The sequence below is a fragment of the Dendrobates tinctorius genome, unplaced genomic scaffold, assembly GCF_039654945.1.
Source record: "Dendrobates tinctorius isolate UK_male_01 unplaced genomic scaffold, ASM3965494v1 ptg000120l, whole genome shotgun sequence".
In the NCBI taxonomy this organism is placed as follows: domain Eukaryota; kingdom Metazoa; phylum Chordata; class Amphibia; order Anura; family Dendrobatidae; genus Dendrobates; species Dendrobates tinctorius.
In genome coordinates, this window is record NW_027361788.1 from 30781017 (window position 1) to 30808747 (window position 27731).

The 27731-nt window shown below is 44.5% G+C and overlaps 2 protein-coding genes across 2 annotated transcripts; one reads left to right on the forward strand and one right to left on the reverse strand.

Annotated features, from left to right (window-relative positions):
* The first annotated feature begins 8603 nt into the window (after positions 1-8603).
* Positions 8604-15507, forward strand: SPOUT1 (SPOUT domain containing methyltransferase 1). The gene is made up of 12 exons (XM_073541031.1): positions 8604-8716; positions 10390-10432; positions 10514-10675; positions 10811-10970; positions 11055-11144; positions 11243-11292; positions 11379-11509; positions 11599-11662; positions 14110-14196; positions 14271-14373; positions 14626-14773; positions 15355-15507. Exons 1-12 carry the CDS (start codon positions 8687-8689, stop codon positions 15427-15429), a joined length of 1143 nt encoding a protein of 380 aa, XP_073397132.1. The 5' UTR covers positions 8604-8686; the 3' UTR covers positions 15430-15507.
* ENDOG (endonuclease G) lies at positions 13999-25834 on the reverse strand. The gene is made up of 4 exons (XM_073541032.1): positions 25778-25834; positions 17518-18051; positions 15957-16066; positions 13999-15887 (listed from the first exon to the last, which is right to left on the reverse strand). The coding sequence occupies exons 2-4, from the start codon at positions 17995-17997 to the stop codon at positions 15605-15607; spliced, it is 873 nt and encodes a 290-aa protein (XP_073397133.1). The 5' UTR covers positions 17998-18051; positions 25778-25834; the 3' UTR covers positions 13999-15604.
* Between the last annotated feature and the right edge of the window lie 1897 nt (positions 25835-27731).

The window sequence follows — 27731 nt, forward strand, 5'->3', positions numbered from 1 at the left end:
GAATTCCAGAGAGCGAGAATTTTTTATGTGCCAGAAAGGAAAAATGGGTTAAATTAAAGGAATAGAAATTATTCCGGGCATGCTCAGTTGTAAAAAATGGAATCCGTCGCTGGATTCCGTTCTTTGACGGACAGCGACGGATCCTGCGCCCATAGGCTTCCATTACAGCCAACGACGGACGGCGCTGGATCCGTCGCTGTCCGGCTTTTTGATGCACACACAAAAACGTTACTATGTCCGTTGCCTCCAGCCGACGGACAAAGAATTTACAATGGATCTGTCAAACAACGGATGAATCGGACGGCCATCCGTCACAATCCGTCACCAATGCAAGTCTATGAGAAAAAACTGCATCCAGTGGCATCATTCATTGGATCCTTTTTTTTTTCAAAAAAAGACGGATTGTGACTGATGGCAAAAAAACTGATGTGTGAAAAAGGATGCATATACTGTGTCAGGGCAAACCGGGAACCTGTCACATGTACATGCAGTCTGATCTGTGGACAGCTCGTTATAGTGCGCAAAAAGCAGAGCAGAATGATATATATAGGACTGTGGGAAAAGATTTAGTATAACTTGTATTTTGTTCATTGAAATCCCTGACGTTTGTATGTTTGAGTCAAGTGGGTGGTCCTATTCATGAGTCCAGTGGGCTGTCCTACTTGTGAATGATAGCTATCTCTGCAGGCACAGTTATACAAGGAAGACTGTCAGTCACTAGTAGGACCGCCCACTGGACTCATACATACACCAGGGATATCAATTAATAAAATACAAATTTTACTGAAATTTTTCCACAAAAAAATGGGACCCAGAACCTTTTTGCCAACTGAAAAAAAGAGTCTTAATAATCTAAAAAATACATGCACTGACCACGTGACCAGTTTTCCCACTGATCGGATTCAGTATGAATTAACATAAGAATCGGAAATATCGAAAGATCGGTGAGAAACCTCACAAGCCATGGTCAACAGGGCCAAACCACCCGGGGCCAATAGTTTGAAGACTTATGAAATTTTCATGGAGAATACAGAAAATGTTGTAAAACATCCAGTGAAAGGGGATCTCGATGACTAAAGGGGTCAGAGGAGGACGGGAGTGTTCACGGTGTAGACGAATACAATATTTGTCCGGACACACCGCTTCTCATTCCCATGCATGGGTCATATCATCAAACGACCGATTCCAGCGCCATTGCTAAGGATGACAGAAAGGTGATGACTCCAGTGAGCAAAAGAGTACGAAAACATCATCATTGCACATTTCCTGATCAGATGAATCCAGATTTTGGTTATACCATGCTAATGAGAGAGTCAGAATATGGCGCAAGCAGAATGAACGGAAGACCCCTTCTTGTCGGGCGTCATCAGTTCCAGCAGACGGGGATGGGATAATGATGTGGGGAATGTTTTATTTGCACCACCTGGTTCGTGTGATACCTGAAGATGGACATATGGCCACTGGGCTTACCTAAGCATTATGGCAGCTGTTTACCTTCTGGCATTAGGACATGGCACCATGCCACAAGGGTTTTATATGAGGTGTAAATAACATGGCACAAACTTATTCCAAATAGTAATGTTTTGTAAGATGAAAAAGAACCTAGACATGTTTGGTGTCTATGAACTCGTAATGACCTGGAGAATCATAATGGCAGGTCAGTTTTAGCATTTAGTGAACATGGTAAAAAAAACACAAACCAAAAGAACAATTGTGGAATTGCAATTTTTTTGCAATTTCACCGCACTTGAAGTTTTTCCCCATTTTCTAGTATAGTATATGGTAAGAGCAAAGGTGTCCTTCAAAAGTGCAACATGTCCCGCAAAAAAACAAGCCCTCACACGGCCATATTGACAGAAGAAGAAAAAAGTTATGGCTCTGAGAAGAAGGGGAGTGATAAACGTAAACACAAATTGACCGGTGGTTAAAGAGGTTAAATACAGTATGTCACTATTTGGAATAAGTTTGGGCATCTCATTGAATCTACTGTACAACCGAATACCGAAGCTTTCTCTACTGTTGAGTGGCGCCCATATTGTATTCTGCGAGGGTTTTATAGTCTTGGATTGGTTCCATGAATATGGTGATGAGTTTTCATTGCTTACCTGGTCTTTATAGTCTGCAGATCCTACTCCTACAGAGCATCTATGGAAGGAGGTAGAAGGCGCCAAATGAGAAGTTACCCTATCTGGGCCACTACCCTACATGGGCCAATATCCTATCTGGGCCACTACCCTACATGGGCCAATGTCCTATCTGGGCCACTACCCTACATGGGCCACTACCCTATCTGGGCCACTACCCTACATGGGCCACTACCCTATCTGGGCCACTACCCTACATGGGCCAATATCCTATCTGGGCCACTACCCTACATGGGCCAATGTCCTATCTGGGCCACTACCCTACATGGGCCAATACCCTATCTGGGCCACTACCCTACATGGGCCAATATCCTATCTGGGCCACTACCCTACATGGGCCAATGTCCTATCTGGGCCACTACCCTACATGGGCCAATACCCTATCTGGGCCACTACCCTACATGGGCCACTACCCTACATGGGCCAATATCCTATCTGGGCCACTACCCTACATGGGCCAATGTCCTATCTGGGCCACTACCCTACATGGGCCAATGTCCTATCTGGGCCACTACCCTACATGGGCCAATATCCTATCTGGGCCACTCCCCTACATGGGCCAATACCCTACCTGGGCAATATCCTATATCCTATCTGGGCCACTACCCTACATGGGTATATATATATATAGAATCTAATTAATAAAAATATTGGAGAAAGAGAAACCAATCACAAACTAAAATGTTTCTATACTAATGCACAAAGCATGGGCAACAAACAAGGAGAATTGGAACTACTAACACAGGAACAGAAATATGATGTAATTGGAATCACTGAAACTTGGTGGGACAATACACATGATTGGAATACAAGACTAGAAGGATACAACTTATTTGCAAGAAACAGACTTGATAAACGAGGAGGGGGTGTCGCATTGTATGTTCGAAACACGTATATCTGCACAGAGATTGAAGCTTCAGAGACTGGGAGTTCTGTGGAAACTGTTTGGGTAAGAATACAAGGACAGAACAATGGAAAGGACACCATTGTAGGCATTTACTACAGGCCGCCTGTGCAAGCCGAAGATATAGATGAACTCTTTATGCATCAGATGGCCAAGTTCTCCAAAAAATATGACATAGTTGTCATGGGAGATTTCAACTATCCAGACATTTGTTGGGAATCTCTCTCAGGCAAAACTAACAGGTCAAGGAAATTCTTATCCTCTCTTGCTGACAACTTTATCTTCCAAAAGGTAAGGGAGAAAACAAGGGGAACTGCTACCTTGGATCTAATCCTTATAAACAGGGAGGAAATGGTTGAGGAGGTAAAAGTGGCTGGGACCCTAGGAGGTAGCGACCATGCTATTTTAGAATTTTGGATAACTAGAGGAGGAAGACCTGTGAAGACTCAGACGTCAAGGTTAGATTTCAGAAAGGCAGATTTTAAGGGATTCAGAAAGAGAATTGGAGGGATCCAATGGCTGGATATCCTTAAAGACAAAAATGTCCAGGAAGGATGGGAAATCTTGAAAAATGAAATTCTCAAAGCACAGTTGTTAACAATTCCGAAAAGAGGGAAGAATAGGAAGCATTTAAGGAAACCAGGATGGATGAACACAGAACTTAAGCACATGCTAAAAAGGAAGAAAAAAATGTTTATAAAACGGAAAGAGGGAGGCATATCTAAAGAAGAATATAATGCTGTCTGCAGAACCTGCAGGGCACAAATCAGATTAACTAAAGCTGAAAATGAACTGAGGCTTGCAAGAGATGTCAAAAGCAATAATAAAGGATTTTGGGGATATGTCAAAAGTAAAAGAAAAGTCAAAGATGCTATAGGATTTTTACAGGATGAAAATGATGAAATGGTAAGACAGGATGTTGAGAAGGCTGAACTTTTAAATTCCTATTTTGCATCTGTTTTCTCTCAGAAAGGAAATGCCTCATCAACTGTTATTCACTGTCCTATTAAGGGAATAGAAGAATCCAGGATATCTATAAACAGAAAGATAGTGAGGAAACACTTAGCTAACCTAAATGAATTCAAGTCTCCAGGTCCAGATGAATTACACCCCAGAGTACTGAAGGAGATAGCAGAAGAAATTTTTGAACCCCTCTCCATAATCTTTGAAAATTCTTGGAGAACAGGAGAAGTGCCAGAAGACTGGAGAAGAGCAAATGTTGTTCCTATCTTCAAAAAGGGGAAGAAGGTGGACCCAGGCAACTATAGGCCGGTGAGTCTGACTTCTATACCAGGAAAGATCTTTGAACAAATTATTAAACAACATGTATGTCAATACCTGGATAAGAATGAAGTGATTAAACAGAGTCAGCATGGGTTTCTAACTAATAAGTCATGTCAGACTAACTTAATTTCCTTCTATGACGGTATCACTGATTGGGTGGATCAAGGAAATGCTGTAGATATAGTATATCTTGACTTCAGCAAAGCATTTGACAAAGTCTCTCATACAATCCTTATTGAAAAAATGACTAAGTATGGAATGGACAAGGCAACTGTTAGGTGGATTCATAACTGGCTTAGTGATCGGACCCAAAGAGTGGTCGTAAATGGCTGCACATCCAGTTGGAAGAATGTCTCAAGTGGGGTACCACAGGGCTCTGTCCTGGGCCCTGTATTGTTCAACATCTTTATCAACGATTTAGATGAAGGAATTGAGGGTAAACTGATTAAATTTGCTGATGACACAAAGCTAGGAGGGATAGCTAATACTAGAGAAGAGAGAGAGAGGATTCAAAAAGATTTAAATAAACTGGAGAAGTGGGCAGCAACTAACAGAATGGTTTTTAACAGGGAGAAATGCAAAGTACTACATCTGGGCAATAAAAATGAAAAAAGCATATATAGAATGGGAGGAATAGGGCTAAGTGACAGCACATGTGAAAAAGACTTGGGTATACTAATAGATCACAGACTGAATATGAGTCAACAGTGTGATGCAGCAGCAAAAAAGGCAAATGCAATTCTAGGATGTATTAACAGAAGCATACAGTCTAGATCACGTGAAGTCATTATTTCCCTCTACTCCTCTTTGGTCAGACCTCATCTGGAATATTGTGTCCAGTTTTGGGCACCACATTTTAAAAAAGACATCAACAAACTGGAGCAAGTTCAGAAAAGAGCGACCAGAATGGTGACCGGTCTGCAAACCCTGTCTTATGAGGAAAGGTTGCAGGATTTGGGAATGTTTAGTTTGCAAAAGAGAAGACTGAGAGGAGACTTAATAGCTGTCTACAAATATCTAAAGGGCTGTCACATTGTAGAAGGATCAACTTTATTCTCATTTGCACAAGGAAAGACTAGAAGCAATGGGATGAAACTGAATGGGAAGAGACACAGATTAGATATTAGAAAAAACTTTTTGACAGTTAGAGTGATCAATGAGTGGAACAGGCTGCCACGAGAAGTGGTGAGTTCTCCTTCAATGGAAGTCTTCAAACAGAGGCTGGACAGACATCTGACTGGGATGATTTAGCGAATCCTGCTTTGAGCAGGGGGTTGGACCAGATGGCCCAGGAGGTCCCTTCCAACTCTACGATTCTATGATTCTATGATTCTATGGGCCAATACCCTATCTGGGCCACTACCCTACATGGGCCAATATCCTATCTGGGCCACTACCCTACATGGGCCAATGTCCTGTCTGGGCCACTACCCTACATGGGCCAATGTCCTATCTGGGCCACTACCCTACATGGGCCAATGTCCTATCTGGGCCACTCCCCTACATGGGCCAATACCCTACCTGGGCAATATCCTATCTGGGCCACTACCCTACATGGGCCAATACCCTATCTGGGCCACTACCCTACATGGGCCAATATCCTATCTTGGCCACTACCCTACATGGGCCAATGTCCTATCTGGGCCACTACCCTACATGGGCCAATGTCCTATCTGGGCCACTACCCTACATGGGCCAATATCCTATCTGGGCCACTACCCTACATGGGCCAATGTCCTATCTGGGCCACTCCCCTACATGGGCCAATACCCTACCTGGGCAATATCCTATATCCTATCTGGGCCACTACCCTACATGGGCCAATACCCTATCTGGGCCACTACCCTACATGGGCCAATATCCTATCTGGGCCACTACCCTACATGGGCCAATGTCCTATCTGGGCCACTACCCTACATGGGCCAATGTCCTATCTGGGCCACTACCCTACATGGGCCAATGTCCTATCTGGGCCACTACCCTACATGGGCCAATGTCCTATCTGGGCCACTACCCTACATGGGCCAATATCCTATCTGGGCCACTACCCTACATGGGCCAATGTCCTATCTGGGCCACTCCCCTACATGGGCCAATACCCTACCTGGGCAATATCCTATATCCTATCTGGGCCACTACCCTACATGGGCCAATATCCTATCTGGGCCACTACCCTACATGGGCCAATGTCCTATCTGGGCCACTACCCTACATGGGCCAATGTCCTATCTGGGCCACTACCCTACATGGGCCAATGTCCTATCTGGGCCACTACCCTACATGCGCCAATATCCTATCTGGGCCACTACCCTACATGGGCCAATGTCCTATCTGGGCCACTACCCTACATGGGCCAATGTCCTATCTGGGCCACTACCCTACATGGGCCAATATCCTATCTGGGCCACTACCCTACATGGGCCAATGTCCTATCTGGGCCACTCCCCTACATGGGCCAATACCCTACCTGGGCAATATCCTATATCCTATCTGGGCCACTACCCTACATGGGCCAATACCCTATCTGGGCCACTACCCTACATGGGCCAATGTCCTATCTGGGCCACTACCCTACATGGGCCAATGTCCTATCTGGGCCACTACCCTACATGGGCCAATGTCCTATCTGGGCCACTACCCTACATGGGCCAATGTCCTATCTGGGCCACTCCCCTACATGGGCCAATACCCTACCTGGGCAATATCCTATATCCTATCTGGGCCACTACCCTACATGGGCCAATACCCTATCTGGGCCACTACCCTACATGGGCCAATACCCTATCTGGGCCACTACCCTACATGGGCCAATGTCCTATCTGGGCCACTACCCTACATGGGCCAATGTCCTATCTGGGCCACTACCCTACATGGGCCAATATCCTATCTGGGCCACTACCCTACATGGGCCAATGTCCTATCTGGGGCACTACCCTACATGGGCCACTACCCTATCTGGGCCACTACCCTACATGGGCCAATGTCCTATCTGGGCCACTACCCTACATGGGCCAATATCCTATCTGGGCCACTACCCTACATGGGCCAATACCCTATCTGGGCCACTACCCTACATGGGCCAATATCCTATCTGGGCCACTACCCTACATGGGCCAATGTCCTATCTGGACCACTACCCTACATGGGCCAATGTCCTATCTGGGCCACTACCCTACATGGGCCAATATCCTATCTGGGCCACTACCCTACATGGGCCAATGTCCTATCTGGGCCACTCCCCTACATGGGCCAATACCCTACCTGGGCAATATCCTATATCCTATCTGGGCCACTACCCTACATGGGCCAATACCCTATCTGGGCCACTACCCTACATGGGCCAATATCCTATCTGGGCCACTACCCTACATGGGCCAATGTCCTATCTGGGGCACTACCCTACATGGGCCACTACCCTATCTGGGCCACTACCCTACATGGGCCAATGTCCTATCTGGGCCACTACCCTACATGGGCCAATGTCCTATCTGGGCCACTACCCTACATGGGCCAATGTCCTATCTGGGCCACTCCCCTACATGGGCCAATACCCTACCTGGGCAATATCCTATATTCTATCTGGGCCAATATCCTATCTGGTTCAACACCTAGTGGAATCTATGCCAGAACAAATTGCTGCAGCTAGGAAGGCCAAAGGAGGCTGAAGCCCTACTAAGTGGGCACCTCTAAAAAAATAGCCAGTGAGTGTGTGTGTATGTATATAAAGTAATACGTGCAGTATCGCATGTCTCCCTGATGATGCACAATTCCCATGACCACTACAGTCAATCATAGGCTTTAATTAATTTTATTTAAAAAGAAAATCCACAAAATGTGGCTACAATTAAGACAGTAATGACCCTAAGTGATCAATGTCATAAAAAAGCATAAAAAATTACGGAATTTTTGTTTGATTGTTTTTAATCCTGTTCGAACGGATCCCGCTAGCGGATTGCCCCAACGCAATGTGAACCCAGCCTTAGTACCATATATGACAGCAAGGAGAAACTCATTTCTCCACAACATTACACCAAGTCTGGCATCACACTGCAGAAGGGTGACATTACAGAAAGAGCTGCAGAGCAGAACTCACAGTGCTTCTTCCCCAGACCTGTAGCTGGGGCTTATGCTGGCATTAGTGCCTGGCACTCATATTGGCCTCTGTCTATGGCTTCTCCGGGGGATTGGACACATTTCAGGTGTTTGGAAACCCCCCCCCCCACAACAGCCTCCAGGACTGACACTGGCTGCAGTATGAGGCGCCAGCCACAAGAGGGCAGTAGCGGCCAGGCTGCCCCGGCGGTTGCTAAGGGAATCCTTGAAAGCGGAAGTGCAGGCCACACGTGGCGCAGACATGGCGGAGAAGAGGCCGAGGCTGCTGCTGGTGAGGAGGATTACAGGGCAGTAGTAATCTGGGATAAGGAGTCCTGACGTCAACTCTCATCATCCTCCACTCAGGACATGTGCGTGTGCACGAGTGGTTCTGGTTTAGGCATTATATTCTGTACGAACACTTAGATAAAGCGCAGGATGTGATCGATAGAGTTGCATGCTGGGAGTTGTAGTTCTACAGACTACTGACTAGCCACAGCCTGTATGTACTGTTATCACTGGCTGCTGTTCCTCAGTTGGAAATTTTTGCATTTGTAGTTCCCCTTGCTTCCATGGTGATGCATCTCACAGCTGAGGGACTGCTACATTGTATCCAGGCTGGGAAATAATGGGTTAATCCAGTGTGTCATATCAGTGGGGGGCTTCCTTATTGATTTAGCGCCCATTATCAAAAAGGGGTACCCCACGTTTTCCACACCCATCCTGACGCAATCTTGCATTGAAGGAATTGGGATCGTCGGGGTCCCAACATTGCGCCCCCCCTACGGTTTAGGGTTTATCGCCCATCCAGTGCACAGGAGATGAATGCTTCAGACTGTGATAAGGGGATTTCCATTACTGTAAAACTTTTTTTTTTTTCCTCCCATCACTTACAATCTATACTTGACTGAGGCCGGACTCTGCGTCTCCCACTGGCTTCCTTGCTGCTTTTTCAGCCTGTACGTGAAGGCTGCAGCCGATCATGACTACTAATTGGCTGCAGCGGTCATCTGATGCCTCTGCCTGAAGAAGCAGCAAGGATAGGAGCGGGGAGGACAGTAAAGATACGGATGAGAAGGAGTATCGTTATTTTCCCTCTAGTTTGAGCCCGTTGTAACGGTTTTAAAGCGGTAAAGAAATCCTGCAACTATCGGAGAAGCTCCCAGCCTGTGTAGCAAACCCTCAGCTGTGAGTATGAGCCACAATACAGAGTAGCCTTTATCCTTGGGATCAAAGGGGGCCTGGGACAAACTCCAGTCTTGATGGATATTTCAGGCACCTATGAACCACGGGCCATAAACAGACCATGATGACTGGATCGGCCGTGGATCTTCTGACCTGATCTCACCAACCTTGTACAAGCCTGCAGGGCGATGAGTTCTGCTCTGGGGAACTGCAGCCAGGCCAGACATCCCGGTCCATACGTGCACCATGCTTCATGGACAGCTGAATGGAAGATTATCTAAACTGGTAGGAAAAGGAAACTTAGCTATAAGATATAGGGCCCATACTGATCCTCTAGCAGTAAACCAGTATCATCCACCTACACTGACTGCAAGCAAAGATCTCAAACGGTGAGGATCTGAAGCACATAGTATAACAGCAGACTGCTGAAGTTGGAGCAGACTAAATGCAGGTGTTAGTCCAAGAATTTTATTGATCTGTCCACAGGTGATCTTTGGGGACCCCAGCTGATCACGGGAATAGGGGTCCCATGTATGGTTTGGCTATAGTGATGGTCACACATGCGCACTAAATGCTCGCTTTATTCAATGGTTTTGGGGCTGATGGAGATGGCCAGGTTCAGCGCGTGCTCATACTGTGCTGGAGGATAGAGCATGATCCAGGGATTCTCCATTTGGTTCTCCTGGACTGTTTGTGTCCTGCTCAGACCCTGGAACAAGCGGCTAGAAAGGATTCCCCTTAGCTCCAGCCTTGGATAATTTTTTTTTTTTCCTTTTCCAGGAATCTGATGAGAAAACAGACTGGAGAAAACATAATGCACAAAGTATGACCCATCCTTCGTGTGTCGCCTCCTTTGTGTCCTTTATAGGAGTCTTAACTACCTGAAAAACTTTGCGAATTGCAGGAAAAGAACTGCTAAAAAAATGGAAGGAGTCAAGGTTGCTGAAGCAGTTGGAAGTGAAGCATGCAAAGGAACAGCGAAGAGCTGAGAGAGTGCAACAGGAGGAGCAGCAACGGGAGGAAGAAGAGGAGCAGCAACAGGAGGAAGAGGCGTGGGAATCACACGGTACAGTCAGTGGCTGTTTTGTGGCGAAGCGGCGCCAAGAGAGCACAGTCTCATTTTCCACTTGTTGGGACATGCTGGGTGATGTAGTTTCACAACAGCACTGCATATCCAAGCATGGATGATTGTGTTTCTTAGGTCGTCCCTACACAGTGAGTGTGGCATTACCTGGCTCCATTATGGATAACGCCCAGTCATTGGAGCTGCGTACGTACCTGGCTGGACAGATCGCTCGGGCGTGCGCCATTTTTTGTGTGGATGAGATAGTGATATTTGATGAGACCGGAGAAGGATCAACGTATGTAATTGTATCTGAGGGCGAGCGTGACAACTGTCAATGTTTAGTGCGATATGTTCTCATCTGATGCACTCTGAATTGCAGAAGCACGGAGGGAGAGTTTGAGGGGGTCGGTAAAAAAGGCAACGGGTGTGTGCAGATGGCGCGTATACTGCAGTTTCTGGAGTGTCCACAGTGAGTACAGATCCCTGTGGGTACTAGTCGGTCACCATCAGCACAGACCAATTGCTATGTATGTGTCGCGCTTCACGCTCTTGTCTTTTCCTCCATAGGTATTTAAGAAAATCCTTCTTCCCCAAACATCCGGATCTACATTTTGCAGGTAGTTACACAATATCTCGGTGATACTGGTGTCTATCTTGGGGCATTTATAGCAACTTCATCGTTCTGTATGTTAACTCTTTCTAGGGCTCCTGAACCCTCTGGACAGTCCTCATCATGTGAGAATTGATGAAGAGTCTAAGTACAGAGAGGGAGTTGTAGTAGATCGACCCACCAAGGCCAGGAAAGGTTCATTTGTGAACTGTGGGTTGCGGAAGGTACAGTGACACCTACTATAGGTGACTGTATGTCATCTGCTAGGAGTAAATGCTGGTCCGAGCCGTCAGTACATCTTATGTCTTTGTAGGAGGTGCAGATCGACAGGCAGCTACAAGCTGGAGTCCGAGTCACTGTTCAGATGCAGACGTCCGGTAACTTATCATATGCCTCCAAAATATCAGATCTGTATCTATCAAACTTGTTAGAGACTCGATTCATCATCTTAGTGTTTAACCTGTAATACTAAGGCTAAGTGCACACGTACCGGAACTCTTGCGGAAATTACCGCGAGAATTCCGGAATTCCAGTCCGCGGGAAAATCGCATTTTAAATTCCCGCGATTTTCCCGCAGAAAAACTAGCATTTTGCAAGCGTATTTAGCTTGCAAAATGCTAGCGTTTTCCAAGCGATCTGTAGCATCGCTTGGAGAACTGATTGACAGGTTGGTCACACTCGTCAAACATAGTGTTTGACGAGTGTGACCAAGTTTTTACTACTGATGCCGCCTATGCGGAAAAAAAACGCTTGAAAAACGCTACGTGGGCACATAGCCAGGGCTGTGGAGTCGGTAAGCCAAACCTGCGACTCCGACTCCAACATATATTGCTTATATTTAAGTGAAAAATTTATTGTAGTACAATGTGAACATCAGACATTAAATCATTTTTATGATACAATAATCAAGATATTTAGATAGAACATAATATTTATTGGAATACAACTTTAGAACACAAAACTGTAATTGTAAATATGTAATATCGATTACATATATACAGTGTGTGTGTGTGTGTGTGTATATATATATATCTATCTATATCACTATGCAATAAACTATGTAAATGGCAAAAAACAGTTTTCAACAAAAACATACTAAATAACATTTGTGCAGTCTATGAATTTGTTCTAAGAAATAGAATTGCCTCCATCACATCCTCCTTCATAGATGACCTAAAATCTGACCTAATAATTTTAAGGCCAGAGAACAACCTCTCTACAGTAACTTGGGTTGGAGGCAAAGCCGTAACCACATGGGCAACATCTCTACCAATTTCCAGGTATAAAAGGAATTGCCTCATGCACAGTCAGTTTTGATGAACGGTTGAATTTTTCTTTGAGAGCAAGTGAAACATTTTGCCGAAATATGGTTAATCTGCTTGCTATAGGAGACAGAGTGAAATATTTTTCCTTATAGCAACGCTTTGCCTGCTCCATGTCATCCAAATACTTGTCAAAGTCAAACTCCTCATCTGATGAGGCTGAAGATATGGCAGCAGTAGCACTTTCAGAACCCAAGTTCTCTTGCGCCTGGCAGTCCTCCTGTAAGCCACTCTTCCTAACTGCTACCTCAGTCAGAGCTTCTTTTCCTTTAGTAAGCTGTTAATCATCAAGCAATATACGATGACTTGAGTCCACATAAACAGCTGCCAGAAAAATTTTATTTTTCAGTAGCTGTGTCTCTCTCCATTTCATTGAAGCAGAAATGCCATCTGCGATTAAATCTCCTCTTTGGGACAGTCAAAATAGCAAGTTCTTCCACTCCCTTATGAAAATGCCAGGAGTTAAATCCTTTGCTTGTAATTTTTTAGTCACGGTAAATAGGTGATTAAGCAATTCCTTCAATTCAGCCACCTGTGTCCATTGACCTTCATTTAGGGTTACCTGAGGGTTCGCCATATCTATAAGAAACGGTTTTAGCCAGGATCAAAACAGGGGGGGGGGGGCAGAACCTCATACTGCACACCTCAGCTGCTGCAGAACCTTATACTGCACACCCCTATACTTGAAAATAAAGCCTGCACCTTAAGATGTGGTGAATGCAGTCTATTTATTCCGACTATCAATTGATGTTGATGTGTTACTGAAGACGAGCAATGCCTGTCCTGGGCGGCCTTTTGGGCAGCTATGAGGTGTACCTGACTGGTGCTAAAAAAAAAACAAAAAAGAGTGTTAGTCTGTGTGCTACCCGGCTTTCATTCTTTTTGGTACAGATAAGATATGGATAGACAGATATGGATAGAGCAGATTTCTAATCTGCTTTTGCTATTGAAAACATTATCTATGAGCTCAAAAACCTTTCAGGTGATGCGGTTTTTTAAAAAGCTGATCTGCTTTTGCAGCTGAAAAACGTATCCTCAAAAAACGCAGGAAAAACGCTGTGTGTGAATGTAGCCTTAGATCAGGAATAGAACAGCCATTTATAGGACATTTCATAACTTTCCCAAATTCCTATGAAATATTCAGCACTTTCTGCATTGAACTACTGTACCCAATTTATTATATATTTTAGGAGTCAGTCGGACCATTTTATGCCGACTCCACCAAAATGAGCTCCGACTCCACAGCCCTGCACATAGCCTTAATATTGGGCTAGAGAGGGAATTAAAGTGGTGACTGAAAGCAGGGGGAGGCAGTGCAGGCACTGTTGGGGAGCGGACCGGGGGGTGCAGTGCGGAAACTGTCGGGAGCCATAGCTACAACAATATATAAACCCAACTGTCTCCTCCTATATAATTCTGAGCTTATCCAAACCTCCATCATCCTACATATTGGTTGTTATATCTGGACTTTTCATTATTTCATCTCTTTCTAAACCAAAAAGTTAAAGGAATTGTCGTGTCGCCGCAGCAGCCGAGGACAGAAGATGGCATATACTGGGGGTACAGAGTGAGGCTGGCATCGTGCCTCAGTGAGTATGAGACTTCACCTATAATCTCATGTCTGCCTCGTGTGCGGCCGCATTAACGCTTCTCTGTATCTTAGGTGCAGTTTTCACAGAATGCCTCTTTAAGGAAAGCTATGACCTTACGATTGGAACCTCAGAACGAGGGACCAGTGTGGAGGAGGTGACGCTGCCAGGTTTCAGGTAACCATTAGAGCCTTTATTTGAGGGGGGATAATTTTTGGGTACACACATTAGGATGTGGTAAATGTCATTGGGTGCTCAGATCCCGTTGTGCCTCCGTCCTAGAGACTTATTAGTACTGCCACTTATGCTTCATGCAGGACACTGGGATTCTCTTTTTGAATCTTCCCGCTCAGTTTTAAACACTTTTGTGATGAGTATTTCCTTCTGCTATTTCACATCAGTGACATTTATCTTCTGATATGTTGTCAGACATGCTTTGATTGTCTTTGGTGGACTTCAAGGACTGGAAGCCAGCTTGGACAGTGACCAGAACCTGGACATAGAAGAACCGGGCGTCTTGTTCAACTATTACCTAAACACGTGTCCAGGTCAGGGCAGTCGCACAATCAGGACAGAGGTTGGTAGATCCACGTCTGCACACAATTTGCGTCATGTACTCGCACCATAGATCATAACTGTAGAGGGCCCTTTTTCTATTTCTCCAATAGTTACTGTGATGCAGCAGCTGTGGCCACTCACTCTCATAGGTCTGAGCTGTAGTACCGGACACAGCCTATGGTCACTGAGCGGCAGTGTGTCTTAAAAATCAGAAGAGGCTGCATTACACATTACATTTCATAATTGGATGGGGCCCTCAGTGGTTAGACTGTCCCCTACCAATTGCACTATTTACAGGGAGCGAACCCCTCTTTAGGCTGGGGTTACACTCCAGGGGTCGCTTGACCTAAGATCATAGGTCAAGTAAATGGGGGGGCGGGCTATGATTAGCAAACAAGTCCCAAAAAGTCCAGATGATCTGACTTTTTGCAGTGTGCTTGTTGCACTTCTACCCCACTCACTTGCTGATATAGCAGTGACATACAATGATAATTGATCTGTAGCCCCAGTGGCAGAAACAATTCACAATTGATGGAATCTAAGTAATTCTTGTACGTTTATTCTAACACTTTTTTTTTTTTTTTTCCTTCCTCTGTCTAGGAAGCCATACTGATCTCACTCACCACATTAAAACCCAGATTAGAACATGCAGGTCAGGAGACCGAGGAAAGCTGAAGAATGATGGACAGCCTGAGTGGTGCGGACATTGTATATATGAACAAAGCATTTCATCAATAAATGTATTAGATTCTGCTGGATGTCTCTTAATTCTATTCACCTGTCCATAGAAATCCCTGTAGAAGGTAGATATGACTGGTCCCCGCTGCCTTCACTACCCCCATGTCCCACATCATTTGTCTCCTGCCGTGATGGCCCTCAAGTTACTTGAGCTCTTTAGAATGTTAGGAACAAAAAGCAGCCCCGAGGCGCGCTCAATGCTCTCTATCGGGACCAAGAAGCGCTCCAAGGGGGTCTTCTCGTTTACGGGGCAGTTTGGCATCACATAGGGTTGCAGCTCTATCTCTCCATTGTGCTTCTCTACGACGACCACCTTGAAAAAGTGTGTGGGGACAGCGACATTGTTCGCACCGATGACTTGGTATTTCACATACATTTTCCCATCTGCTTCCATTCTGTAAAGAGAGAGGAATGAGTGCTACGATCCCTGGGATCCATCAGCGTCTTGTTGTCACATGACTCACTTTGGTAAGAACAGGGGTCCGGTGCACACATACACGTTCTTGTTCCTCCTGGACAGGCCCCGGCAGTATTTCTCCAGATTGTTCCAGGCATTCTGATTAAGATTTGGGTTCTGGGGGGAAAAAAAAGCCCAAGTCAATAACTACTGCAGTGGACTACAACTCCCAGCATGTTTAGAAGTTCTGCAATAGTTAGCTTGTCCACTTTGATGATTCCATAGTGCTATATGCACCTACAAGACTGAAGCCCGGTGTAATTTATACTTTTTCTAAAATTTCAAAGGATTCTGCTTGGGAGCTCATTGGAAAGTCTATAGACAGCACAGGTATTTCCCTATGGTATAGTAAGCCACACTTACTATATGGGGCAGTGCATATGTGGACAAAATAGGTTTCTCCAAAACTTGGTAAATGCGTTCCCAGATTTTCTAATATCGAACCTTTTAAAAGTGTATCGCGTTTACTGCTAAAGGAGCTGAGTTGCAATTTCCAAGAATGGCCACTCCATACTGTATGGCGCTGTACTGTATGCATATACGCTTACATGCAGAGGGAGCAGCTAAATGCTGATCAGTGGGGCTGCCAGGTGTCAGACCTTCACCGATCTGATATTAGGGCTAAGTTATCAATATCTAACCCCTTTCTCACATTGGATGTACGGCTACAATGTCGCGTTTCTGTGTATGATGCCTGCTCAGAAGCTGAGACTGCATCATTCCCAACAGATGCTGGCTGTGCTACACATAAGACAGCAGCAAACAAGTACTGAGTAGTGTTGAGCGAACGTGCTCGGGTAAGGTGTTATGCAGGGATTGCAGCTGACGAACAGCTGTGGGACTCATTTATTTCAGCATGCTGAAGACGCTCGGTACGCGAGCATGCTCAGATACCACCTTACCTGAGCACGTTCGCTCATCGAGCAGTAAGAATGGACGCTATAAAAATAATTGTGGGTTTTTGATTTTCTTAGTTGCAATATCACCGCACTTGGCATTTTTTCCTGTTTTTCACTACATTATATGGTAAAGTGAGTTGTCACTCAAAACTACAATCCCTCATACAGCGCTGTAGATGGGGAAAAAATGAGGCTGTGTGCACACGCTGCGGATTTTGCTGCGGTTCCGGCCGCTGCGGACCCGCAGCAGTTTCTGCTGCGGTGTACAGTACAATGATTCCCTATGGGAATCAAAAACCGCAGTGCGGAATTTTCCGCGCGGATTATCTGCGGTTTTCAATCCGCAGAAAGAATTGACATGTCAATTCTTTCTGCGGATTCTCCTGCGGTTTGCCATCTCCTCCATTGAGGAGATGAAAAACCGCAGAGCAATCCGCAGGTAAAACCGCAGGTCTTTTGACTTACAGAAAACACCTCTAATAGAGCGATCTTTAATTTTAAAGTGGAGGAACAGTTTAAGTGATCTGAAATTAGGGTTTGGTTCCCTCTGTTGGCAGGGTGACTGTATCCATATGCTAAAATACACCTGAATTACTGCGGTCTGCAGCTGTTGAAAGACTACAATTCCCAGCATGCCCTTGCAGCCAATGCGTTTCAACAGACACCTACCTGAGGGTAAACATTGCTCAGTATGAATGTCTCATCCATTGCCTTTTGGCTCCACCTGTGATTTGCCGCAGCTGCCAAATGCCCCCGGTCAAACCCACTGCCACGGTAGTCATAGTTGGTAGCCCGGTGATAGGGATGCACAGAGTCGTCTTCTGTGAATTCAGAGTCTTGACGGTTGGCGTTGCCCTGTATCCGCTCACCATTAAGCTGCTCCAAAACCCAGGCTGGGCCCCGAAGTCTGGGGTCATAGCTCAGGACATGGGACTGGCGAGTCTTGAGCTGACTCAACCCGGGTAAACCAAAACGGGTGATGCTGGAGGAAGGAGGCCGAGAGATATCTGAGGCTGCCTCAACTATTAGAGGCTGGAGGATTTTCGGACCAGTGTCATCCATTAGTTTCCAGCTGGTCAGACCAGCACCAAGTGCGACTCCGACTGCTAGGGAGGCCCCTGAAAGCAGAACACTGCGGGGTAGTCTCATCTTGCTAATCTGCAACCTTCAAAGCCTGCACCCTAGGTCCATTCTGGGGGCTTCCTGTAAGAGAAAAATCAGTGAGCCTCCATCACAAACCTCTGCTTGAACAGACCCCAAACCAACGTATTGGATGTACAGCACTGTGCAAAGGTTTTAGGCAGATATGGAGAAAATGCTGCAGTGTAAGAAGTGGTAGTTTATTTCCATCAGTTAACAAAATACAAAGTTACTGAGAAATCTAAATTCCGAAATATTTGGGGAGTGCTTTTTGCCTTTTATCAGTTCTCGGTACACCTGGACAAAGGGGTTTTGTAGGATTATAATTGGGCCTATGAGAAACCAGCTACAGCAAACGACTGACCGAAACACAGTCATTAGCAGAAACAGCTGTAAAAATAGGTGAGGAACAAACTTTTCTGCAAAGGTGAGGTTGTGGAAGACAGTTTCATGTCACCAGCCATACACCATGGAAAGACTGGGCACAAGGTAGTTATACTGCATCAGCAAGGTCTCTCCCCAGGCAAAGATCTCAAGGCAGACTGAGGTTTTAATATGTGCTTCAAGCTGTTGTAAAGAAGCAGAAAGAAATTATCAACATTGAGCACCATAGAGACTTGCAGCCAAGGAAATTTAGTGCAATAGATGAGACACTGGATGTTTACTACTCTTCTAAATCAGATGTCCAGCAGTGCCATCAGGAAAGAACTGGTAGCAACCAATGGGACCCAGCTACATCCATCTACTGTTTAGAGAAGTCTGGCCTGAAGTCATCAAGGAAGAATTTTGGCCAAAAAACTTACATGGATACGTGGAAAAAAAGCCAAGAGACTCAACTTTTTAGGGTGTGTGCACACGCTGCGGAATTTTCCGAGCGGATTTACCTAAATCCGCAGGTAAAACCGCAGGTTAAAAGACCTATGAAAATAGGGGGGAGTGGAGAACCACTCAGAAACGACCACAGATCCGATATAAAAATATATAATATATCTTTATTGGGACATACAAACAGATCCTAGACAAAAAAATGCTAAAGTGCACAGAATTAATCCACGCATCATGGAAAACACGGCAGACCTCCCTAGATCATACAGATGATGTAGTCCAACAAGGACATAAAATTCTCCTCACCAAAATATACCATGGGGACACTATACTCCCTATCACTAGTCCTAATAACATAGTATATACACATATTTATATAAAGTCAATAAATAAATATAAACAAATATATATGTTTATATACATAGACACTGAAATAGGACAACGGTATAACATGAACATATTGTCAAGAAGGCCACTATAATGGTGGCTAAAGGATGTCACTATCAACATATAACACCAAATGGTGGTGTAGCATCCTCATTATAACCATTACATATATTATATATTACAGACAGGCCTTATTAGGGAGATAAAGAAAATATTTGAGAGAAAATCTCTCTAGCCCTAACCCTCCATAACCTGATGGGGTGACAATTGCTACCATACTCAAAATGACAGGCAGCAAAAAAATCGGTAATTATTACCAAAATGAACGATGGTGGGTGAGGAGTCTCAGAGGAGACCGCACGTGTACCCCAATTGCTACCATACTCAAAATGACAGGCAGCAAAAAAATCGGTAATTATTACCAAAATGAACGATGGTGGGTGAGGAGTCTCAGAGGAGACCGCACGTGTACCCCGACGCGCGTTTCGGAAGCTCGTCCTTCATCAGGACGAGGACGAGCTTCCGAAACGCGCATCGGGGTACACGTGCGGTCTCCTCTGAGACTCCTCACCCACCATCGTTCATTTTGGTAATAATTACCGATTTTTTTGCTGCCTGTCATTTTGAGTATGGTAGCAATTGTCACCCCATCAGGTTATGGAGGGTTAGGGCTAGAGAGATTTTCTCTCAAATATTTTCTTTATCTCCCTAATAAGGCCTGTCTGTAATATATAATATATGTAATGGTTATAATGAGGATGCTACACCACCATTTGGTGTTATATGTTGATAGTGACATCCTTTAGCCACCATTATAGTGGCCTTCTTGACAATATGTTCATGTTATACCGTTGTCCTATTTCAGTGTCTATGTATATAAACATATATATTTGTTTATATTTATTTATTGACTTTATATAAATATGTGTATATACTATGTTATTAGGACTAGTGATAGGGAGTATAGTGTCCCCATGGTATATTTTGGTGAGGAGAATTTTATGTCCTTGTTGGACTACATCATCTGTATGATCTAGGGAGGTCTGCCGTGTTTTCCATGATGCGTGGATTAATTCTGTGCACTTTAGCATTTTTTTGTCTAGGATCTGTTTGTATGTCCCAATAAAGATATATTATATATTTTTATATCGGATCTGTGGTCGTTTCTGAGTGGTTCTCCACTCCCCCCTATTTTCATAGTTGCTGTTAGCGACTGATCTATATTTAGGTCCAACACTTCAGTGGAGGCATCTAGGTGTAATTTATTATGCCAGGAATATGTCCTCCTGTCTGAGTGTGTTTATGAGTATTTTACTTTAGGTTAAAAGACCTGCAGATTCTCTGCGGTTTTGCCTATGGGTTTCCCCTGTGGTTTGACACCTGTCATGGAGCAGGTGCCAAACCGCAGCGGAATTCGCACAAAGAAGTGACATTCTGCGGATTTGAAACCGCAGCCAATCAGTGTGGAAAATTCTGCACTGTGTGCACTGCAGATTTCATTTTCCATTGATTATAATGGTACTGTACACTGCAGCAGAAACTGCTGCGTTTCCACAGGACCAAATCCGCTGCGGATGCGCAGCAGAATCCGCAGCGTGTGCACACACCCTTACTGTGAGGAAACATAGGAACTAGGGTGCAGAAAACTGGCAGCAGGGGCTCTGGACTATATCAAAATGTCAAATATTCGGCTGTGACAGAAGGCAGGATGCATTTGTTTCCACACCTGCCTAAAACTTTTGCACAGTACAGTATGTGGTACAGCTAGTTACTAAGTGGTTCCACGATGGTCACATTGTGCACTCTCTACATTAACCCCTTCCTGACATCCGACGTACTATCCCGTCCATGGGACCCGGGCCCCTATGCCCATGGATGGGATAGTACGTCTACCGCGATCAGCGGCGCCCACGTGGTGAGCGCCGCTGATCGCGGCCGGGTGTCAGCTGATTATCACAGCTGACACCCGGGACAATGTGTCAGGGGTGGTCACGGACCGCCCCCGACACGTTAACCCCTTGCACACCGCGATCAAACATGATCGCGGTGTACCGGGGGTTAAAGGGAAGCATCGGCAGGGAGAGGGCTCCCTCCGTGCTTCCCTGAGCCCCCCACGGCAGAGCAATGTGCAGCGCTGCTGCGGAGGGCTCCTTTCCTGCAGGTCCCGAAGGCCTCCGTCGCCATCTTGGATTCGGGGGCCTGCAGGAAGCTGGCTTCCTCAGTGCCTGCAAAGCGCAGGCATGAGGAAGCCTTCTGCACTGCCTGTGACAGATCGCTGATCTCTCACAGTGATCTGTGATGTGACAGATCAGCGATCTGTCACAGGACAGTAATGTCCCACCTGGGACTATGTAATAAAGTTAAAAAAAAGTGTTAAAATAATTTTTACAAAATCGCCAAATAAATTAGAAAAAAAAAAAAATATTCCCCCAATAAATCCATTTTTTGGAAATAAAAAAAACAAAACAATAAAAGTACACATATTAGGTATCGCCGTGTCTGTAACGACCCGCCCTATAAAACTGTCCCATTAGTTAACCCCTTTAGCGAACCCCTTATAAAATAAAAATAAAAAACGAAGCAAAAAATGATTTATTATCATACCGCCAAACAAAAAGTGTAATAACGCGCGATCAAAAAGACGCATATAAATATCCATGGTACCGCTGAAAACGTCATCTTGTCCCGCAAAAAACGAGCCGCCACACAGCATCATCAGCGAAAAAATAAAAAAGTTATAGCTCGCAGAATAAAGCGATGCAAAAATAATTATTTTTTATATAAAATAGTTTTCATTGCATAAAACCGACAAAACATAAAAAAAGACCTAAATGAGGTATCGCTGTAACCGTACTGACCCGAAGAATAAAACCTCTTTATCAATTTTACCGCACGCGGAACGGTGTAAACGCACCCCCCCAAAAGAAATTCATGAAACGCTGGTTTTTGTTCATTCTGCGTCCCAAAAATCGGAATAAAAAGCGATCAAAAAATGTCACGTGCCCGAAAATGGTACCAATAAAAACGTCAACTCGTCCCGCAAAAAATAAGACCTCACATGACTCGGTGGGTCAAAATACGGAAAAATTATAGCTCTCAATATGTGGTGATGCAAAAACTTTTTACAATAAAAAGCGTCTTTTAGCGCGTGACAGCTGCCAAACATAAAAACCGCCATAAATAGTAAATCAAACCCCCCGTTATCACCCCCTTAGTTAGGGAAAAATAATAAAATAAAAAAAGTATTTCCATTTTCCCATTAGGGTTAGGGTTAGGGCTGAGATTAGAGTCAGGGGTGTGTTGGGGTTCGGGTTGGAGTTAGAATTGGGGGTTTCCACTGTTTGGTCACATCAGGTGCTCTCCAAATGCAACATGGTGTCTGATCTCAATTCCAGCCAATTCTGAGTTGAAAAAGTCAAATGGTGCTCCTTCCCTTCCAAGCTCTGCCATGCGCCCAAACAGTGTTTTACCCCCACATGTAGGGTATCAGCCTACTCAGGACAAATTGCAAAACAATTTTTGGGGTCCAATTTCTCCTGTTACCCTTAGGAAAATAAAAAATTGGGGGCAAAAATATCACTTTTGTGGAAAAAAAAATTTTTATTTTCACGTCCGAGCGTTATAAACTTCTGTGAAGCACTTGGGGGTTCAAAGTGCTCACCACACATCTAGATAAGTTCCGTGGGGGGGTCTAGTGTCCAAAATGGGGTCACTTGTGGGGAGTTTCAATAGTTTAGGTACATCAGGGGCTCTCCAAACGCACATGACACCCGCAGACCATTCCATCAAAGTCTGCATTCCAAAACGTCACTACTTCCCTTCCGAGCCCCGACGTGTGTCCATACAGTAGTTTTCTCCCACATATGGGGTGTCAGCGTACTCATGACAAATTGGACAACAACTTTTGGGGTTCAATTTCTCCTGTTACCCTTGGGAAAATGAAAAAATTGGGGACTAATTGATCATGTTTGTGGAAAAAATACGATTTTTTTTATTTTCATGCCCGGGCATTCTAAACTTCTGTGAAGCCCTTGGGGGTTCAAAGTGCTCACCACACATCTAGATAAGTTCCTTAGGGGGTCTCGTTTCCAAAATGGGGTCATTTGTGGGGGGTTTCCACTGTTTAGGTACATTAGGGGCTCTCCAAAGGCAACATGACACCCGCAGAACATTCCCTCAAAGTCTGCATTCCAAAACGTCACTACTTCCCTTCCGAGCCCCGACGTTTGTCCATACAGTAGTTTTCTCCCACATATGGGGTATCAGCGTACTCAGGACAAATTGCACAATAACTTTTAGGGTCCTGTTACCCTTGGAAAAATAAGAATTGAGGGTGAAAAGATCATTTTTGTGGAAAAAATATGATTTTTTAATTGTACGGCTGTATGTTATAAACTTCTGTGAAGCCCTTGGGGGTTCAAAGTTCTCACCACACATCTAGATAAGTTCCTTAGGGGGTCTAGTTTCCAAAATGGTGTCATTTGTGGGGGGTTTCCACTGTTTTGGTACATCAGGGGTTTTCCAATCGCGACATGGTGTCCGATCTCAATTCCAGCCAAAAACGTCAAATGGCGCTGCTTCCCTTCCGAGCTCTGCCATGCGCCCAAATAGTGGTTTACCCCCACATGTGGGGTATCAGCGTACTCAGGAAAAATTGCACAATAACTTTTAGGGTCCTGTTACCCTTGGAAAAATAAGAATTGAGGGTGAAAAGATCATTTTTGTGGAAAAAATATGATTTTTTAATTGTACGGCTGTATGTTATAAACTTCTGTGAAGCCCTTGGGGGTTCAAAGTTCTCACCACATATCTAGATAAGTTCCTTGGGGGGTCTAGTTTCCAAAATGGGGTCACTTGTAGGGGGTTTCCACTGTTTAGGTACATCAGGGACTCTCCAAACGTGACATGGCGTCCGATCTGAATTCCAGCCAATTTTGCATTGAAAAAGTCAAACGGCGCTCCTTCCATTCTGAGCTCTGCCATGCGCCGAAACAGTCGTTCCCCCCACATATCAGGTATCAGCGTACTCAGGACAAATTGCACAATAACTTTTGAAGTCCAATTTCTCCTGTTACCCTTGGTAAAATAAAAAGAATTGAACCTAAAGTATTTTTTTTGTGAAAAAAAGTTAGATGTTCATTTTTTTTTTAAATATTCAAAAAAATTCCTGTGACGCACCTAAAGGGTTAATAAACATCTTGAATGTGGTTTTGAGCACCTTAAGGGGTGCAGTTTTTAGAATGGTGTCACTTTTGGGTATTTTCTATCATATAGACCCCTCAAAGTGGCTTCAAATGTGATGTGGTCCGTAAAAATAAAATGGTGTTGCAAAAATGAGAAATCGCTGGTCAACTTTTAACCCTTATAACTTCCTAACAAAAAAAAATTTTGGTTCCAAAATTGTGCTGATGTAAAGTAAACATGTGGGAAATGTTAGTTATCAAGTTTTTTGTGTGCCGTATCTCTGTGATTTAAGGGCATAAAAATTCAAAATTTTCGCCAAATTTCCGTTTTTTTCACAAATAAACGCAAGTTATTTGAATGAAATTTTACCACTAACATGAAGTACAATATGTCACGAGAAAACAATGTCAGAATCACCGGGATCCATGGAAGCGTTCCAGAGTTATTACCTCATAAAGGGACAGTGGTCAGAATTGTAAAAATTGGCCTGGTCATGAACGTGCAAACCACCCTTGGGGGTAAAGGGGTTAAAGGGTAGAGGATAATTTGCTGATCCCTGGAGGTTCGACCACTGGGACCCAAGTGACGCCAAGAAGCTGAGATACGTATGCACACTCGACCTCTGCTCTATTCATTGTCTATGGGACTGTGGAAAATAAGAAAACAGCACGTCGCTATCTCTGACAGTCCCACAGACAATGAATGCTTCATGTAAGGTAGGGCTTCAGACCCTCAATGATCAGCACTTACCTACACATAAAGGATAACTTGTGTTTTTGTATTTGAATGATGCTCTTTTTTAATAATTGTAATTTTTATTGAAGGATTTTCATATTCAACAAAGAACAGATTTGGAAGACTGAATAAAGATTAACAGATTACAATGAAAACAAAGTAAATCAGCTTTGTGATGTAGATGTAACAAGTTATTGTGATATACACATTATATATATTCAGATTAAAAAACAAAGGGTGATACATACAAGTAGAAGGAAAAAGGGGTGAACAAAGGAGATCGGGGTGAAGGGGATCTATGACCTAGTGAATAAGGTTCCTAATATTCAGAAGTTCCTGCTTAGATAACACCACATGAAATATCCTAGTACGGGAGACAGATTGGGATTCTCCCTAAAGCCATAGGTCAGAGCAGAACATGGATAGTAACAGCCCTTCTGGCAATGGAGGACCCAGCACGTTCTTGCAACACAGCCCATTGATTTTGTAGTACTACAGGTCCCACCATGCCCTGTCCTGCCATAATGTGACTCCAATGCCCTTGATCTATCAGCACGTGTTCTGTATGGAAGCGTTATGTATCAGCAGCAGAGCCACGAGGACATGTAATAATCCAGGAGGAGGACAGTGACACAAGCACAGAGGAGACATTACTTACAGACTCCTGCAGTGAGAGAGGAGACGCAGGGGAGAGTACAGGAAGAGGGGTCCTCTCTGCGCGCACCACACTACCACCCTGTGGTCACCTTTAGTACTACAGGGATGCAGTACAGTGTGCACAAGGGCGCCATCCTGTGGCAGAGTTGCAGCATTTGCGCTCAGTTTGCTCCAGGCTGGGATCACAGGACATATGCAAGAGATGAGAAGGACCAGACTTTACACATTGAGAATTAAAGGTGAAATGACTTCAATTTATTAATGTATGTTTCTGCACAAGTAAAGGGGTATTACAGTTAAAAGTTATCACCGATCCAAGGGAAAGGTCCTTCAGAGAGCCGCACGGGGCATCTTTATCATTAAAACGGCGCAACAATGCATGTGCTCAAACGCCGCACCATTATTACACTATGGTTATTACACTGTGCTATTAATTCCACAGCGCTTTACAGACATTGTTGGCACTGTCCCCGATGGGGCTCACAATCTACATTCCCTATGAGTATGTCCTTGGAATGTGGGAGGAAACACACAAACACGGGGAGAACATACAAACTCCTTGCAGATCTCCTTGGTGGGATTTGAACCCAAGTGATGTGTCGTTCGTGAACGATCCGATACAAAGAGCCGGCTCCCTGCTGTGAACGAAATGAGCCGGCTCTGCAGGGTGAATGAGCCGTTTTGGGTTTTTTTCTGGTGCCTGGAAGCAGTGAATCCTGACTGTGACTCATCTGGGGGGAGGAGCGGTCAGGAGAGGAGGAGATGTGGATATATGCACGTGAGTTAACCCTTCAGTCCCAAATATATCCTGCCAGTCCCTCCATGGCATATATAGTGTGTGACTATGTGTAAGAGGAGGGACGCAGCACATTGTCGTCATCATCATCTGCAATGACCTGTGCATTACCGTTAGTCCCAAATAAAGCTACACTTTCCTGGCCCCTCATCCATGGCGTATACATACAGTATATGGTGTGTGCAGGAGGAGAGACTCCGCACATTGTTTGCTATATCATCTTCTCATAGTGTTAGGCCAGGTTCACATTGCGTTAATGGCCCTGCATTCAGCGGGATCGTTACATAGCGGCACTAACACATCCATTGGCCGCAATGATACTAACGCATCCAAACGCATGATGCGTTACTTCATGGTGCACCCCAAATGCTGCAGACCGCGTTCCAGGGGGCGTCATGAAGTAAGCATGCCGATTTTGGATGCGTTAGTGCCGCTATGTAACGGATCCCGTTGAACGCAGGGCCAGGAGGATTAGGGACAACACTACAGGGAGGAGGATAGACGACGGCAGCTGTTGCTGCTAAGGGCTCACACTCACTTGTGAGTGTTAAATATTAATAATTCGTTAAATATTTCTTATTACACCCAGTTCTGTAGAATACTTTAGCTTACATGACATAGGCTATTTTTAAGCTTGGCTCATGGTAGGAATGTCAGCTCACTACATATTTAAGTTTAGCCTTGAGGTAAATGTCAAACTCCATATATACCGAGATCACGTGTTTCAAGAGACGTATATAATTCATGGCTAACTGTAGAGGGTGCTCTTCTTCCCTCACCATCATGAGAGACAGACCCGAAGATGTCATCTGTTCTGGGCCATGACATGACATAACAGCTGGTATGTTACTTGACTACGAAGAAGCCGAACTGAGAGACAGACGCCATTTGCCATGTGAGATCCCGGAGAGAAGAAGAATACATGCTGCTTTGCTATGAACAATGGACAATATCTCTTTCACTTATTTTTATTCACCTGTTTTTCTGTAATAACCTTTCTTTGATGAAAGAATCCAAATAAACCACTATATTTTTATCTGGTAACTAGTCCTGAATATTTTACAGGATATGCATTATTTTACATTGGAGAGCCAGCCAGATCTGAATTTTTGTACTTTTTTGCGGATTTCCCTCAACTTGCCCACATGGGGGATTGGAC